Consider the following 17128-nt stretch of genomic DNA (forward strand, 5'->3'; position numbering starts at 1 on the left):
GGGACAGAACTCCTTCTCAGGATCTTGTAAACCTCGGCGGTCGCGACAGAATGCCGAAACCAGTGAGGCTTTGCTTAGCACGTCAACATCATCCCATACAATTGTGGTAGACAACGTGTGCTGAGACCCTTGGGAGAAGAAAAGAAGAAAGAAAGAAGGAGGGAAAAAAACACACACATGAGAGAAAACCCGGAATCGGTAAGCGGAGGTGGAATGGAAGAAGAATCTTCCGGGTAGTAATCGAGCTCTTCTGATTCGCCGATTCTTCGAAACAGCCGCTAGTCCCGTGACTGGAACCTAGCCCGAGGTTGTCCGTCCCGTGATTCCGAAGCGTTACGAGAGTCGGGAGTTCGAGGCGTCTTTCTTCCTGGACGACGACGACGGCTACTTGTCTGGATTATCAGCTCTGCACCGTTGAACGGGTCCCTAAAACACATTATGATTTCTCAGAAGGTTGCTCAGCAATCGCTGCGGCGGCGTATGTGCCCCTTTGACGACTCTATGTTGAAATTGAGCACCACTAACTTGTTGCAGTTGCCGTCCAGCAGCCCTATGCCATGCGCTGGTCTTTGATGAACTCCGCAACCCCCGCTGCTGTTGCTATGGGACGTTTTATGCAGACCAGGTGAGTAGTGTATTTTCTTGGTTTACCTCTGCCACTTTGCGACAGTCTCTGCTGTAGAGGTTTCGCATGGATTGCTACGTCATGGGTATCCGATTTTACCAGGCGTTCGGATGACGAGGCATATGTACGACCATCAATGGTATATAGATGCTAATTTAGACAACCAGGCAAGCTGCCACTACCTCGAACACCTCTGATCCCACCAAAATCCTTGCGCAACAGCGTCTGAACCGTCCCGTTTCCCCTCACCTCACCATCTACCGTCCCCAGATCACTTGGATCGGCAGTAGTTTTCACCGTATTACTGGATTCGCCCTTTCTGGCTCTCTGTATCTTTACGCGACTGCATACCTCGCCTCGCCATTGCTTGGCTGGCATCTGGAGTCGGCCTCCGTGGCCGCTGCTTTCGCTGCCCTTCCCATTGTTGCCAAGGTCCTTCTCAAGGGTGTCATGGCTCTTCCATTCACCTACCACTGCTTTAACGGAGTGCGTCACTTGGTCTGGGATCTTGGTAGGGGAATCACCAACCAGCAGGTCATCAAGTCTGGTTGGACTGTGGTGGGCCTGAGCGTCCTCAGCGCCCTTGCTCTCGCTTTCCTGTGATTTTCTTGTGTCATACCTATTAAGCTGATCTTATTTCACTAAAACTGTTTTCTATGCATTATATCTTATCCCGGTCAATTCAAACCGATTTGTGAATTTCATGAGTATTCATTTTCAGACATCCATGGTTCTGGGCTTGGGGACGTAGACCACCTAAAAATTGCAGGCACGAAAGGGTAAACAACAAACAGAGACGGAATGTTTCAGGGGGGCCAGTGTTGGATTTTCAATGTCGTGTCCCAGTCTTCCATGTTCGAAGGATTTCTGACGTCTTATCGCAGCGCATCTAACATGGATGTAGATAAGACTCTTGTGTGAATTATAATTTGGTATATGGTCAGGCTTGTTTTTCTTCTAAATTATAGTTATCGGTTCCGCTTTTCAGGCAGCGTTGTACATTGTTCAATGCAAGGCTCTTTTTATATCACAAGGTATGCCCCGCCACTTCCTTGTTTGTCGCCGGAACACATATACATTCTTTCTCATGAAACACTGTCTGGTATCATCGTTGTACAGGTGCTTTCTGAAACTCTTTGGTACTCTACACCACAATCGTCAGCGTTTCGAGTGCTAGGGTAATTAGATCTGCAATGGATAGCTGTCTTCTGAGATACGACCAGCCCCGCCCATGAAAGAATCGTTTTAGAAACTCACCCACTGCGTCAATTCATTTTAAGAATGTTATTCTTGTCCGAGAAACAAGGCTCCGACTCATGCAGGGCTCGGTGGCGGGTTAGGTGGGTACGGTGGTGGTGAAGGTGGATCTTGAACGGAGAAATCATTCAATGTGATATCGATAATACTCTTGAGACACGGTTCCGACTGCTTATATCTCAAAGATAAGTTGAAAGTGGTGTCGGTGTCCTGACATGCCATGTTAAATGAGGTAGCCGACATTATCAGTACGAGTTGTTTATCAACTAGCTCGAAGTTGCTTAAGAGATATGAGAAGATAAGGAAGCCCGCTATCGTCTGAGAAGCTGAAGTGTCTTCACTCCTTTCCCAAGGGTTCTAGTAAAGTAAGTATTCAAATGCTTCGACGTCCGTTTTTTGAACCGTAAAACGATTTCTCCCAATGCCCGGCTACCACTCACCGTTTAATAGCTCCAGCTCATCAGGCCAATTTCCGACTGGCGGCTTCTTCTAAGAAAACTGTACACCGCCATCCTGCCTTAAACGTCCGATCAACGGGAAATGGCCGCGTGGATCTGATACTTCCGACACTAACGGTCTTCGCAAATGGATTCGGATCTAGAAGGACACTTCGTCGGCTACTCCTGCAAGGGCCCGGCGGAAGACTAAAGTATAAGACATTAGACGGTGTACAGAGCACCGATGGCCTCCGGCCTTTGCCGCGGGTTGGTTCTTAGTAACGGCAAACTAGGCCAAACAGATTCAGCGGCATTGGATTGTCTGGAAACAGACCGTTTCTTCGGCTACCCTGACTACCCCAGGCTGCATGTCCAGTCTTGGTTGGTGATGCTTGGAGAAATATGTGAGATAGCTCTCCGGCGTACTTCAACAGATGCGTTGGTAAATGCATGGTGTCGTTGGTCAACCCTACGATGATCTACTTCAACAAAGCAGCCAACGGGAGGTGCTAGCTATTAATCTAGATAGATAAAGATCCAAATAGGTAAAAGCATCCTTCTCTGATTATATTTGTTATCTCAATAAGGGCTATGGATACCAACCACGACTCCGATTTCCTCAATGAGCTCAGGTGCGTTTGACAGCACACATATACAGCATCATCGGATTTCCAGCTGATCTTTCGGAGGAAAAATGCAAAAAGATTTGAAGCAAACAATGAAGAGGCAGGATACTTGCGAGGCCGAGTGACAAAAAGGAACTGCTGGGCTTCTAAATCCTAGATTCTCCCGAGTCAAATGTCCAACGGTAATTACGCAACCAGACTGTCGTCTAACGCAACCAAGTCTTATCGCCATCTACTCTTAGGTATTTGTTTAATTTTTCAGGAAGAGAAGGGGTGTTCTGTCCTTGCCAATCCATGTAATAATTTGATAGACCTGGCGCCCATAGCGGCTACGTCCGAGGATGCAGTTTATGAAAGCAAACAACGAAGAAGCCTACCAGCAGGTACGGAATAGTCCCTCACGCAACACAGGCCCCATAATATAGGAAGAACCCCACAGCATGCAACACGTGGACGATCTCCAGGTTGTTGTTGTTGTTGTCGTCACACTAATCATAGGAAATGCACACAATTCTCCATTAATGTTCCATGCCCCAGACTTTGGGGTGCTGATTATTTCCTATATTCGCAGAAAACCCTGGAAGAGAGCATATTCCGCGGCAAGCGCTGGCACACCGGTATTTCTTCGATATATTAATTAATTGTCCACAAACGAAGGGACTCAGTACGTTATACCTTCAAGTTGGGACGAAGCCTACTCCACTTTGTCCACGGCATATTGTCCTTGTACTGCATCGACGTGGAGTATTGTTCCTAACCCGGACAAGGAAGTCACTAGAAGGTGCCGTCACCCGGTAAATTAAGGGTCTGAACAATAGACTTCGCAAAAATTGTTCTCATTGCAGAATTCCATCGGCGAGTTGCTGTTTTAGGCTCTCCTATCTCGCTTTCTTTTCCCTGTTATTCACCCCCCCTCCCAATGTTTTCGTCCTGCTCACCCAGGGAACTAGAACACGTTCTTGGCATCTTCGAGTAAGTTCGGATTCCTTAGAAGCATGGCAATTCAATCGACTTATATCAACAAGAGTGGCGCCAGCATGGGCCCCTGACTCGGTGTCACCTCAGCACAGCCAGGTCGGGAGAGCACACCTAATGCTTACCGCCAATTACGCGTACACAGAGATTATTATCAAAAATGCTCTACCCAGCGGCAAAAGATCATAAATCCGATGCAAAAACCATATAGCTAAGCTGCTGCAGTGTTTCAAGGAAAGGAGAGAAACCTCGCTAGGGGCTTCAAGTGAAGCTAGACAGTGGACTGCTCAGGTTCTGGACCGTTGATAATTATTGCCTTACAAAGAGATAAACTCCATCAGGAGGTAGCCAACAAGCCAACTTCACTGTTCGAGCACTTTGTGAAACGGCCCATGCGGTTTGAGTGAAGCAACCAGGTATGTCTGGGTGGAAGGGTAGAAACATCAGTGTCGAGTTTGTGTAAGCCGAAACTGACTTGTTTTACAGGATTAAACAAAGGGAGCCTGCCAGACCTCTCTTTAGACTCCACGTAAGTTGCTAGATTTCACAGTTTGAAATGCCGCTCGGGCAAGGCATTCGTCATTCGGTAGTAGGCATCTGATAGGCTCTCAGCGGTATTCCTCAGATCCTCCCCTATACTTCATCCTGATATATAAATCCGATACTTTTTGTTATTGTAGAACTGTACACAGGGCTAAATGGTTTGTGTCGCCTCTCAACGGCCTGCAATCGAATTGCTCACTGGTTTCCAATCGCCGATGTGATCTCCCAGATTGATATGAGGGGATTCCTCCGGTGCTAGATCAACAAATGTGGCTAAGTCTGACAACTGAAGGGGAAGAGCCCAGGCCCTTACTGTGATACAAAACCGAAAAGGCGTTCTGTCAAGGAATTAATAAAATTTACTGTTCTTACCTACTACTATTGTTTATGCTGTGTATACGGAATACTTCGGCCGTGCTGCGCTATCCAAAAAGGGACTAGCGCCGAATCTCCGAAATCTTTCCAACCCATCATTCGAATTCCATCGCGGCTGCCGTGAAAAGCCCGGACAGGTGAATTGCCTCCGTTTCTCCCACACCTGCGGATTTCAGCTCTTCGACCCACAAAATGGCTTCAATGCTACCAACTCGAGCGGCCAGGACCATCGCCTGTTCCGCATGCCGCACTATCGTTTGTCCTAGCACGATTGGATCCGCCTCCCTCCTCCGGCGTGGTCTGTCGACATCTACCGAGCAGACACCAGTCGATTATACAGACAAGCCCCGATGGTCCTATACTCCGCCTCGTGCAAAAGCTCCCTTCAGCTTGCGATTGAATACTAAGCGGCGTGAATACCCCGTGAACGCCGATCCGAAGGTCCTTGATGAATTCTACATCCGCATGCTGGGCAATGATGGTGACAAGCTCCTTTCGGACGAAATCAAGTGGCTTGCTGTGACGCACAAGAGTTTCGATCAGGGTCGGAGAGGGTTTAACGACCGTCTGGCTTTCTTAGGTGTGTAGGAGTCTGAGGATGCGACGCTGCGATTCTCAAGTTGCACAGGGCTAACAGGCAATTGCATTTTAGGACGACGGATCGTTGAGCTACAGGCTTCTTTGGCCATGGTGCAGAGCCCCGGAAGTGCGGCATCCACTGCTGCCCCCGATGCGTTTGACCGTGCGCCCTTTACGCACCCGGCATTGGATGGCCTGGAGAACCTCACCCGCCGCAAGAATTTCTTGATAGGCAAAGCACAGATTGCGGAGGTTGCGCAGAAGTATGAGCTGCAGAAGGTCCTGAGATGGAGTCCTCGGAAGGTAAGACAATGGAACATCCTTCTCGTCTATGATTTTGCAACATACTGCTTTCGCTACAAATGGCTCCACTGTACCTTGCTAACAGTTACCGATACCCAGCCCAACAATCTTGCTAGTTCCGGAGTCGAACTTGTTCTTGCCCATACAATGTATGCGATCGTCGGTGCCATTTCCCTTGAGAAGGGCGGTCTCGTTGCCAACAAGGTGACACGCGAGCGGATATTAGAACCTTTGGGATTCAAGGCTTAAGTCGGGATATCATTGTTGGGAAATGGCCGCAGGAGCATTTCGAGGCGTTATCTCCTTTTCGCTTTCTTGTCTTTTTTATATCTTGGATGTTCTCTGTATGTGTTGGGGGTTTTGGTCATCCACCATATATGTACTTTTACTACGACCATGTCTTATATTGATTTTCGAATACCACCCGGAAGGATCCTCTCCCCTGATGGGCCCTCTCCTGCGGAACGTGTTGGATGGCACGCAAGCCATTATGAGAATAGAATTGTTTATTAATGATAGATATGTACGGTTCCTCTGACACCGCCCGAGTAACAGAGTAGAATACGCGGCCAGCTCTTATGGAACCCTCTTTACGATGCATAGTCTTCGCGCCACTGTATCGCAAGTCAGCAATGAAAAACCGGGACCATCATACAGAATGTACGACGACCCCAGAAATCACAGAACGCAATTTGTGCTGCCTTGTACTGTCTATTGGGAGCGTTGGGATAAAAGAAGAAAAAAAAGTAAGAAGAGGGAAGAAATCGCGGAAGAAATACTCGAGTGCGGAAAGGGCTCTAGCCTGATCAGGTATGGCGCCAACCCTATAGCCCGCTAGAGCTGGATAGGCTTGGCTTTTCTCTCCCAAACGCTCTTAATAGTCTCAGCGGGCATCCAAGCGAGGTGCCTCAATTGACACAGCTAGATTACCCAGATACGAAATTCTTGAGTGACTATTCTGCAACTCGGGTGAAGCTAACCCAGTCAAAGACCTATTCGTAGTACAATATCATAAGGTAGTAGGGACTGGTTGACGACAATAAAATTATACAATACGATATATCTTCCTTCACCTCCAAGCAATATCGACCATTCGTTCATCATGTTATGGGATATGGTGGTTGCGATATTATGCACAGTCAACAGAGCCAACAGTGGACGCGATGATAGAAGACTCTGTGAAGTGGTTCAAGCCTTCTAGTGACTTTCCTCAGACGAATGCTTTAGATGATCTAACTGCGGTTTTCAAGTCGAACAACCTGTGGCTTCACTCTACAAACCTAAGAATATACTTGACAAGATGACGCATTAAGCAGCGACTCAGCGAATCTTCCACTGAGGAGGGTTACAAATCCGGTCTGGGAGTATATCCGTCCTGACGCGAGGGAGATACAGACCAGGAAGCCGTCCACTACCTTGGGAATAGGTTCCCGGATGTGAATAGTCCATGTACATACTGGTACTAGATAGAACTCAAAGACCTGAATGAAGATGGTCGATGTTTGTGAGCCTTCAGCCCAATGGCCCAGCACATCATGAGCCAGTAATTGAGTTTGGCCAACCTACCGCGTGCTGCAGAAAGAGCCGGACAGGCGTCCAGCCAGATGCAGACAGAAGAGCATAGGAAGATCCGTATTCAAGGTTCAATTCGGGACTTTCTTTATAGACCATAAGGCTCAAAAAGCCCTTTATACGCTATATCTTGCGACTTTATAAGCAATTCTATCACACAATAGTGGTCCGAATTCGACTAATGGAACAACGAGAAGGATGTGCATGAATATACATGGGATGGCTCATGATGTCTAATGGAACTCTCGATGTCATTACTTCTCAAACTATTCATAGTAAATGGAGTGACTATCAATGTTCTAGTCTAGCCAATATCACTGCAGAGTGGATTATACAGACTGTATGACGGGCGTTCATTTCAAAGTTCATATTCTATCCCTTTGGGAATATATCAGTTGTAGCAGGATGGAACCAGGCGGTCAGGGGAGCGGGCGATATATTGCGTGGCAGTACTCAATATAGTGGAACGGAAATGAGCTGAACGTGTACAGGAGATAGAGACTCCATCGTCCCTACGCTGACGCTCTCTGGCCAGTGTTCTATTCTATATTTATTCCCCGTGAGTTTCTTCCTAACTACTCCATGATCCGAACTTATACCGTGATCCATTGTTGGATTAATGCTGATTGCGAGGTTTTATCGCAGAATGTCCGGCTAGTGTTTCGTTGGCCTCTTACCGTTGAACTAAGTCAGGAGCCTCCCGCTGATTCCTTGCTGCCCTATTAACATCCACCCTTACTTTCACGACTCCCACACGATCTCCAAACCTCCGCGATGGCGTCGGCTATCTTCTTTTTAGATTTGAAGGGCAAGGTAGGTAGATACTTGGCGATACCTCTTTTCAATGACCGCTATATCCACCATGCATTCTTGCGCTCACCGTCAAAATAGACCCTTCTAGCCCGAAACTACCGCGGAGACATTCCCATGTCCGCGGTCGAGAAATTTCCTATCCTCCTCAGTGACGCAGAAGAAGAAAGCTCTGCCGTACCGCCATGCTTCTCTCATGAAGGAATCAATGTATGTTATGTCCGCGATCGCATCGGTTTTCGCACCTGCTCCCCGCTCGTCCCCGCAGCCCGCTTTGCTTCCCTTCATCCCCTATACCTACCCGCCCCTACTGCGACATCTCATTTGGGAACCAGGTAGCCATTTGCCTTTTCTCCCCATCTTACTGATTAACTATGGTGTATCTAGTATCTCTACATCCGTCACAGCAACCTTTATATCCTCGCGTTGACAAAGAAGAACACTAATGCGACCGAAATCCTCCTCTTCCTCCACAAAATCGTGGAGGTCTTCACGGAATACTTCAAAGTCTTGGAGGAAGAGAGTATTCGCGACAACTTTGTCATCATCTACGAATTGCTTGATGAGATGATGGACTTTGGATACCCACAAACTACGGAGAGCAAGATATTGCAAGAGTAAGACGACAACTGTGACAGAACATGACTGAAGGCGCTGTTGCTCATATGGTATCAGGTACATCACACAAGAGTCACATAAGCTCGAAGTTCAAGCGCGTCCCCCTATTGCCGTTACCAATGCGGTTTCCTGGCGAAGTGAAGGCATTCGCTATCGGAAGAACGAAGTCTTTCTTGATGTTGTCGAATCTCTGAATCTCCTCGTATCTGCGTCTGGAAACGTCCTGCGATCTGAGATTCTCGGTGCTATCAAGATGAAGTGTTACTTGAGCGGTATGCCAGAACTTCGTTTGGGGTTGAATGACAAGGTCATGTTCGAGACGACGGGTCGTGCTACAAGAGGCAAAGCTGTCGAGATGGAGGACGTTAAATTCCACCAATGTGTTCGACTCTCGAGATTCGAGAACGATCGAACGATCAGTTTTATACCCCCAGATGGAGAATTCGAGCTCATGAGCTATCGCCTAAATACACAAGTGAAGCCCCTTATCTGGGTTGAATGTCTGGTAGAGTCGCACTCAGGCTCTCGGATGGAGTATATGTTGAAGGTGAGCGATCTGGCAGCCCCGAAGACTTGTGTCGCATCCAAACTAATCTTCCTATTCTCTGTAGGCCAAAGCACAATTCAAACGCCGCAGCACAGCTAATAATGTGGAGATCCTTGTGCCCGTGCCGGAAGATGCAGACTCACCGCGCTTCCGCACGAACATTGGAACGGTTCACTATGCGCCAGAGAAGTCCGCTATTATCTGGAAAATCAAGCAGTTCGGTGGTGGAAAGGAGTTCCTGATGCGTGCCGAGCTTGGTCTCCCATCCGTCAAGGGAGATGACGAGCACGGAGGTGGTATGACCGGAGGTTTCGGAGGCAGCATGGGCGGCACTGGAGGCGGCAAGGCCAAACGCCCCATTAACGTCAAATTCGAAATTCCTTACTTCACTACAAGTGGTATTCAAGTACGGTACTTGAAGATCACTGAACCCAAGGTATGTTTCTTATTCTAATTCTTGCGTGCTACCATTCACCTTCTATAACAATGATGAGTCCAGGACTAATAGTTATGTCACAGCTCCAATACCCATCCCTACCCTGGGTCCGTTATATCACGCAATCCGGCGACATTGCGGTCCGTATGCCAGATGTACAATGATTTAAAGCGTTTAATAGTGTCAATAGATTTTTTTTCTTCCCTTTTCAGTTTTTAGCATTACATAACGTCTGTCCCTTGACCTGCAGATCGCGCTAAGTCTCAGTCAATCGGTAGTTATGTAGAATCATAATAGTGCTCTGGGCTTGTCCTGAGATATCTACAGTATCCGCATTGACGGTGGTCAAAACTGAGCATGTTGCATTCATGTTGCCAGCCTTCGACACAATAAATCACCGGGCTATTATTAGTTCGACTGCAATAATATGAAATCACAAGTTCCACTCTATCATGTTCACTTGAAGTATTTCCATCTATGCCACTTCTACAAGTACGCAACCGTACTCTAGACAACATCAAGATCAACCGAATAGAGTTTATGGCTCAGCCAGAGCTCTGGCTTATGTAGCCGTATATTTATGTTCTAAATATAGAACAAAGGTGCTTTGGTCTAGTGGTAGGACGTTACGTTGTGGCCGTGCCAGCCCCGGTTCGATTCCGGGAAGCACCACTTAACTTTTTTTTGCTTTGAGCAAGCTTACTGCTCCGCCCTCGGGCTTTACCTTATCCCTTTTCTTTTTACGGAGTAATTGCCTGTTGAAACAGGGATCGCCCTGTACCCAAGAAGGGTTCCAATCTTGTCTGCTCCATGTGTCTTAGAATTTTAACCTTTCGCTGAGTAAGCGGATCTCAAGAATTCCTTCTCTTCACCCCAGTGATCGACATGATCTTGTATGCGTACGCTATGTCAAGATAAAGGGCCAAGAAATTTCAATTTTGAAACGTTGGTACCTTGCTCTATGGGGTAGTTGCGTTGCTATGTATCTTGGCGGACGGAGCAGTCTACGTAATGCAATCTATGGCATTTGGTATCGCAGAAGCTAAGATTTGCTTGGGCTTGTGTGTTTAGATTTAGGTTGTTTCTTATTTGGTGTATTCTTCACAAGAGCATTGGCAGGAGAGAAAAGTTATTCTTGACTACGGATTTACGGCGTGAACGTTTTCTATAGATTGATAAGATCGATCACGAGAACGGAAAGAAATCCGCCTATTATATGTAAGACCGAGGTATAGACCACTGAGAGAGCTGATTTTCAATTTTAATTTCTTTGGGTAGCACCCTAGACCCTGAAATTAGAAGATGACAAATTAAAGAAGAGCTATTAGCTTTTCTACAGCGTTGTTTATGACCAGAGTCAGCCATTGCAAGGTGTAAGGAATAGTAATGGAGGCCCCATCATAGGGCGGTGGAGTCAAGAACGCCGCTGTTCGGAGGCGGAGAGTCGTCAGCACATATCGGGACTGTATCTGCCGGACCGGATTACGATGGTAGTTGAAGCACACGACAGGATGGGAGGAACGTCATTACAGTTAGAAAGTGATCGATTTTCTCATTTCCTTCTCCTCGGGCCAAACCATGGGCACACCGCACCACGGTCACAAAGAACATAGTGCCCTGACTTTGGCGGTCTTTGTTGACCTACACTATTGAACCGCCACTATTAACAATTAGTATTGGACTTACGTACCCGGCCTGATGCCGCTGACGCACCCCCTGCGGTGGAGGGCCCATCCATCACCAACGCCCGGATCCCCATCCAACCTCCGTTGTTCCATAAGTAGGTTTCGAGTAGGGCGTTCCGGCTTTGTTCTATCTGTTCGACCTCAGGTGCGCGTTCTGCGCACGTCGGCCACGTTTTCCTCGCGCCATAAGAACTCCGGCAGATCCCCCATCCCTTTCAACTCCGCCAATGCTTCTCGCGTCCCACTCCCTTCCTTAACCACCACGTTTACTACCAACACACCCCTGCATCTGATGGCGACGCAAACCAGAAGCCATGGTGGCCACGGCGGTCACCATCACCATCACCACCACCACGGTGGTAATGTGTACCTGACTTCCACAAACAAGAACGACGCCGGCGTTCGGATCACGCGGATCGGCCTGGTCGCCAATCTTGCGATGGCAATTGGCAAATTTATCGGAGGCTACGTCTTCCACTCGCAAGCTCTAATTGCCGACGCCTACCACGCCCTTACAGATCTCGTCTCGGATATCCTCACGCTGGGGACAGTCGCTTGGTCGCTCAAGCCCCCATCTGAAAGGTTCCCAAACGGCTACGGAAAGATTGAGAGTATTGGCGCCTTGGGTGTGAGTGGACTATTGCTCTGCGGAGGCGTGTTTATGGGCCTAAATTCCGGCCAAGTTCTGTTAGACCAGTTCTACCCCCAGGCAGCGGAGGCGATCTCTCACTTGGGACATGGTCATTCGCATAGTCACGGAATCGACGTTCTTGGCCCCAGCATTCATGCCGCATGGTTGGCTGCTGGGTCCATTGTGGTAAAGGAATGGCTGTACCACGCAAGTGAGTACCTTGTGGTTGCCTTTCGATCTTATCCGAGAGCTAACGGTTATTGTGTAATGTAACAGCCATGAAAGTCGCCAATGAGCGCAAGTCGTCTGTTTTAGCCTCGAACGCTATCCACCACCGCATTGATTCCCTGACCAGCATTGTCGCTCTGTTCACCATTGGCGGCACGTACTTGTTTAAAGACGCCTCCTGGCTGGATCCTGTGGGTGGACTCCTTATATCGTTGATGGTCATTAAAGCAGGATGGGGAAATACATGCTCGTCACTTCTGGAGCTAGCCGATACTGCTGTGGATGACGAGATCAGGGAATCGGTGCAGAAGGCTGCTTCCAAGGCACTTGCGAAATTGCAGGATAACAATGCGATTAAGATCCGCGATGTCCAGGGCATGAAGTCTGGCCAAAACTATCTCATGGACATTGAACTGGCAGTGCCAGGAGCATGGCCCATCAATCGATCTCGGGAGATCGAGGAAGTTGTCAGAACAGCCATCGGAACGGGCGTCCGTGGCGTTAAGCGAGTCAAAGTGCGATTTATCCCCCTTGAGCATGAAGAGTTGAATTTCTCTGAAGAGTTCATCCCTGCCGAAGTTGCATCCCAAGCCAACCCGGAACCGGAGGATGGTGACACGGACTGTGAAACGCACGGGCAAGATCATGGGCATGATGTGCACGAACATGATGCTCGCAAGAGGCGTTAAAGAGGTATCTTTATTTTTGCTTTATATTATTTTGAATTTTCTGCTTTGTATCGAGCCTATCGAAGCTCTTGTGTGTTTGCATAGTTCGTATCCCGTTTTGCACATCGGATCTCGAAGGATCATGTGATACCCCATGAATACACCGACTGGAGATGATATCCCCATGTCCTGTTTATCTGCTGGTGAAGATTATGGCCGGTTAGAGTTGGAGTACCGGAGGGTGAGATTAGCTGGAAGATGTGACGAGACGATTGGATATCAGGAAGAAAGAAGTTGATAGAGGAGGACGTCAGCCATGGCTGGCAAACCATGTACAGTAGTATGTACATTGTACACTGGCCGAATAGAATTTACAGCACATACTGCGGGCCTCTGGTGTACCGTCCAGATCTCCTCTGAGACCTTTAACTCTACAGTAGAAGAAGTATTCTCGTGAGGCAAATCAGTGAAAGTACGTATATCCCGCCACTGCATCCAGTGTACACGGAGCAAATCCCATTGGACGGATGTTTTAGGCATGTTTACCCACCATGTGACCAATATGATGACTGCTCCTTATCTCACGCTTATATCACTCTTGGATTGTGTACTGTAAAGGTCTTCTTGACGTCGCAAGATACACCCTCTTGTGGCGTACTCTAGAACCTATCCTGCCGACCCTTTATCATCCTATTTGCTGTGGCAAGAATAGTAAAAGAGCATATGACGTGGGATACAGGTCACACGCTTCCATCTTAATACCTGATATATCTAGAGCTCTAGTAGATCTCCAACTTGGAATATTGCGGTGACGTTTCCATTGTAGACCGACTTTATAATGTATGCGACAAGCCAACCAACTCAGCAGGAGCTGAAAACAACACGTTGAAAATTAAAAATTTTGTGAAATATAGAAATGAATAACAAAAAAAACAAATAATATCCCCGATTCCTTATCCAAATGGCTAATTGATTGTAGGGGGAAAAATAGGGAAATAAAAGAGTAAACAGCCAAGCAGTTCTCGACTGTTCTTGAGTTGTTCACGAGGTACGATCTCAGCGTCCACGTGAACCAGGATAAAAGCGTTCTAGACGTTCGATTGTGACGAATATTGATTAAATCTAGAGCACAAGGTAAGCAACTGGTAATAAGGGTCCCCTGTCTAGTGTGGGAGATCACGAATTTAACAGAGCCCTTTCACTGTTCATCGGGTAAATTGGGTAAATTCCCGGTGGTGGTGAGTGGGTCTATAAATAAAAAAGATTTACAAAAAAATATACTAGTTGCAGGTGAACTTTTTTTTTTTTTGACATCACGATGTGCAATTGCGGTTCAAGTGGCTGAAGAACAAGCAAAACAAAAGCAGAAATCATGTGTAAGCAATGGGTAATTGATTGGGTCTTTGGGGTATTTTTCGATTGTAATGGAGAAAATTAAAAAATGTATTGCAAAAGTGGGTTCTGAGGTGGCCGAAGTGGGAAAGAGAAGGGGGTAAATTGCGGGTTGAATTGGAATGTTCGCAATAGGAGATACAATCGAAGATGGAGTAAAGAAAAGCCCATTTCAATGACCCAATTTTTATGCTTGCCAGTGGGACACTTATTTAACATCGTTCTCTCTGTTCTTTATCTCGTTGCGCCCTGTCGTTGTTCATCTTTTTTCTTTTCTTTCTTCCCTACCTCTCTATTCTTTGTCTCTTATCGGTGTGACTACTGATCGACGTCATCTCCCACCGCATGTTCACCGTCTATCGTTTACAAACTTTCACACACACAATTAAACTGAATTTGATGAATTAAACCATTCCATTGCATAACAGCGAGATAGAAAAGATAACTTCACAACCACTGCCACAATGCAAGGCCCATTGTACATCGGTTTCGACCTTTCCACCCAGCAACTCAAAGCTCTAGTCGTCAATTCCGACTTGAAAGTCGTCTACGTCTCTAAGTTCGACTTCGACGCTGACTCCCGCGGCTTTGCCATCAAAAAAGGTGTGATCACTAATGAAGCTGAACATGAGGTCTACGCCCCCGTGGCATTGTGGCTCCAGGCCCTGGACGGCGTCCTTGAGGGTCTGAAGAAGCAAGGCTTAGATTTCGCCCGTGTAAAGGGCATCAGCGGTGCTGGACAGCAGCACGGAAGTGTCTACTGGGGACAGGATGCGGAGCATCTCCTCAAGGAATTGGACTCTGGCAAGTCCCTGGAGGACCAGCTGAGCGGGGCCTTCTCTCATCCGTATAGTCCCAACTGGCAGGATTCCAGTACGCAGAAGGAATGTGATGAGTTCGATGCCTTCCTGGGCGGCGCAGACAAGTTGGCAGATGCTACAGGAAGTAAAGCACATCATGTATGTTGTTTTTTTTTTTGCTCTCTCTACTTTCCGGAAATTCCAATTGACCAGAGATATGCTAATGACTCTCCCTTTGGCAGAGATTCACTGGTCCCCAGATCCTCCGCTTCCAGAGGAAATACCCAGAAGTATACAGAAAGACCTCCCGAATCTCGCTTGTCTCCTCCTTCCTCGCATCCCTTTTCCTGGGCCACATCGCCCCCTTTGACATCTCCGACGTCTGTGGCATGAACCTCTGGAACATCAAGCAAGGTGCCTATGACGAGAAGCTCCTGCAACTCTGTGCCGGCCCTTCCGGCGTGGAAGACCTCAAGCGCAAGCTCGGTGCCGTTCCCGAAGACGGCGGCATCAATTTAGGCCAAATTGACCGCTACTACATAGAACGCTACGGCTTCAGCTCAGACTGCACCATCATCCCAGCAACTGGCGACAACCCAGCCACCATCTTGGCTCTGCCATTGCGTCCTTCCGATGCAATGGTCTCCCTGGGTACCTCCACCACCTTCCTCATGTCTACTCCCAACTATATGCCCGACCCAGCCACACATTTTTTCAACCACCCCACCACAGCTGGCTTGTATATGTTCATGCTCTGCTACAAGAACGGCGGTCTAGCTCGCGAACATATCCGTGATGCCATCAATGATAAACTAGGCATGGCCGGAGACAAAGACCCGTGGGCTAGCTTCGATAAGACCACACTGGAAACTGCACCCATGGGCCAGAAAAAGGATTCTGATCCAATGAAGATGGGCCTTTTTTTCCCTCGGCCGGAGATCGTCCCGAATCTGCGGGCTGGGCAGTGGCGGTTCGATTATAACCCTGCTGATGGTAGTCTGCATGAGACGAATGGTGGGTGGAACAAGCCTATCGATGAAGCTCGTGCTATCGTCGAGAGTCAATTCCTTTCTCTTCGCTTGCGCTCTCGCGGTCTTACCACCAGTCCTGGACAGGGTATGCCCGCTCAGCCGCGACGGGTGTATCTCGTCGGTGGTGGATCGAAGAATAAGGCTATTGCGAAGGTGGCAGGTGAGATCCTTGGTGGAAGTGATGGGGTATATAAGTTGGAGATTGGCGATAATGCCTGTGCGCTGGGAGCGGCCTACAAGGCCGTCTGGGCACTGGAGAGGAAGGACGGACAGACGTTTGAGGACCTGATCGGACAGCGGTGGAAGGAGGAAGATTTCATCGAGAAGATTGCAGATGGATATCAGAAAGGCGTGTTTGAGAGGTATGGGGCTGCCGTTGAGGGATTCGAGAAGATGGAATTGCAGGTTCTGAAACAGGAGGGCGAGACACGGTGATATGCGTCTATCCTCTTCGGTTATAGGTATCTCTTCATGAAAATATTGCCTTTAATGAGTTTGCGATCTTAAATGGTTTGTATTGGGTTCTTTTTTCCCTTTCGGATTTAGTTAGTACCCTATATAGTTCGGTTATATATACAATACGGAGTACACGAAAAGAATGATATGATAATATATTCTCAGTGTCCTTCATTTCTATTTGCTAACTATCTTATCATCTTAGAAACATCCGCATCATCTCTCATGAATAACCCGAAGTCTACACACAAATGCATTGCCTCCATATAGAAAGTAGAAAGTTAAGACGGTAATCAAACCTCCCGACTTGCATAAGGTATCTGTTGAGCTCCGACGATAGGTATCAACCAACCAACCAACACCCCCGGCCCCATCCCTGCCCGCTGCCTCGACCATTACCTCCCTTTCTTTCCTTTTTTTAAGTAAGATATTTTATATGGGATATCGGGGAGTCCTTTTGTTTTTCTCTTCTCCTCTCTGCTGGTGATAAAGGCAGTAATCAACGCCTGTTTTATGCAAATATGCATCGCGAAC

The 17128-nt window shown here is 47.7% G+C and overlaps 5 protein-coding genes across 5 annotated transcripts; all 5 read left to right on the plus strand.

The window, feature by feature from the left end:
• Positions 1-438: 438 nt before the first annotated feature.
• Positions 439-1228, plus strand: ABOM_006391 (succinate dehydrogenase cytochrome b560 subunit; the record flags this gene model as incomplete). Its single annotated transcript, XM_022533520.1, has 3 exons — positions 439-478; positions 535-625; positions 793-1228. 3 exons carry the CDS (start codon positions 439-441, stop codon positions 1226-1228), a joined length of 567 nt encoding a protein of 188 aa, XP_022389001.1.
• A 3802-nt stretch (positions 1229-5030) lies between these two features.
• On the plus strand, positions 5031-5969 carry ABOM_006392 (mitochondrial 54S ribosomal protein mL57; the record flags this gene model as incomplete). The annotated part of the gene is made up of 3 exons (XM_022533521.1): positions 5031-5418; positions 5491-5720; positions 5820-5969. The coding sequence occupies 3 exons, from the start codon at positions 5031-5033 to the stop codon at positions 5967-5969; spliced, it is 768 nt and encodes a 255-aa protein (XP_022389004.1).
• A 2097-nt stretch (positions 5970-8066) lies between these two features.
• On the plus strand, positions 8067-9867 carry ABOM_006393 (AP-1 complex subunit mu; the record flags this gene model as incomplete). Its single annotated transcript, XM_022533522.1, has 6 exons — positions 8067-8105; positions 8184-8312; positions 8490-8719; positions 8778-9267; positions 9332-9703; positions 9787-9867. 6 exons carry the CDS (start codon positions 8067-8069, stop codon positions 9865-9867), a joined length of 1341 nt encoding a protein of 446 aa, XP_022389003.1.
• A 1813-nt stretch (positions 9868-11680) lies between these two features.
• ABOM_006394 (cation diffusion facilitator family transporter) lies at positions 11681-12936 on the plus strand (the record flags this gene model as incomplete). The annotated part of the gene is made up of 2 exons (XM_022533523.1): positions 11681-12230; positions 12296-12936. 2 exons carry the CDS (start codon positions 11681-11683, stop codon positions 12934-12936), a joined length of 1191 nt encoding a protein of 396 aa, XP_022389006.1.
• Positions 12937-14771: 1835 nt separating this feature from the next.
• Positions 14772-16573, plus strand: ABOM_006395 (xylulokinase; the record flags this gene model as incomplete). Its single annotated transcript, XM_022533524.1, has 2 exons — positions 14772-15266; positions 15350-16573. 2 exons carry the CDS (start codon positions 14772-14774, stop codon positions 16571-16573), a joined length of 1719 nt encoding a protein of 572 aa, XP_022389005.1.
• Positions 16574-17128: the final 555 nt, after the last annotated feature.

Source organism: Aspergillus bombycis (genome assembly GCF_001792695.1).
Source record: "Aspergillus bombycis strain NRRL26010 chromosome Unknown contig00044, whole genome shotgun sequence".
Taxonomy (NCBI): Eukaryota; Fungi; Ascomycota; class Eurotiomycetes; order Eurotiales; family Aspergillaceae; genus Aspergillus; species Aspergillus bombycis.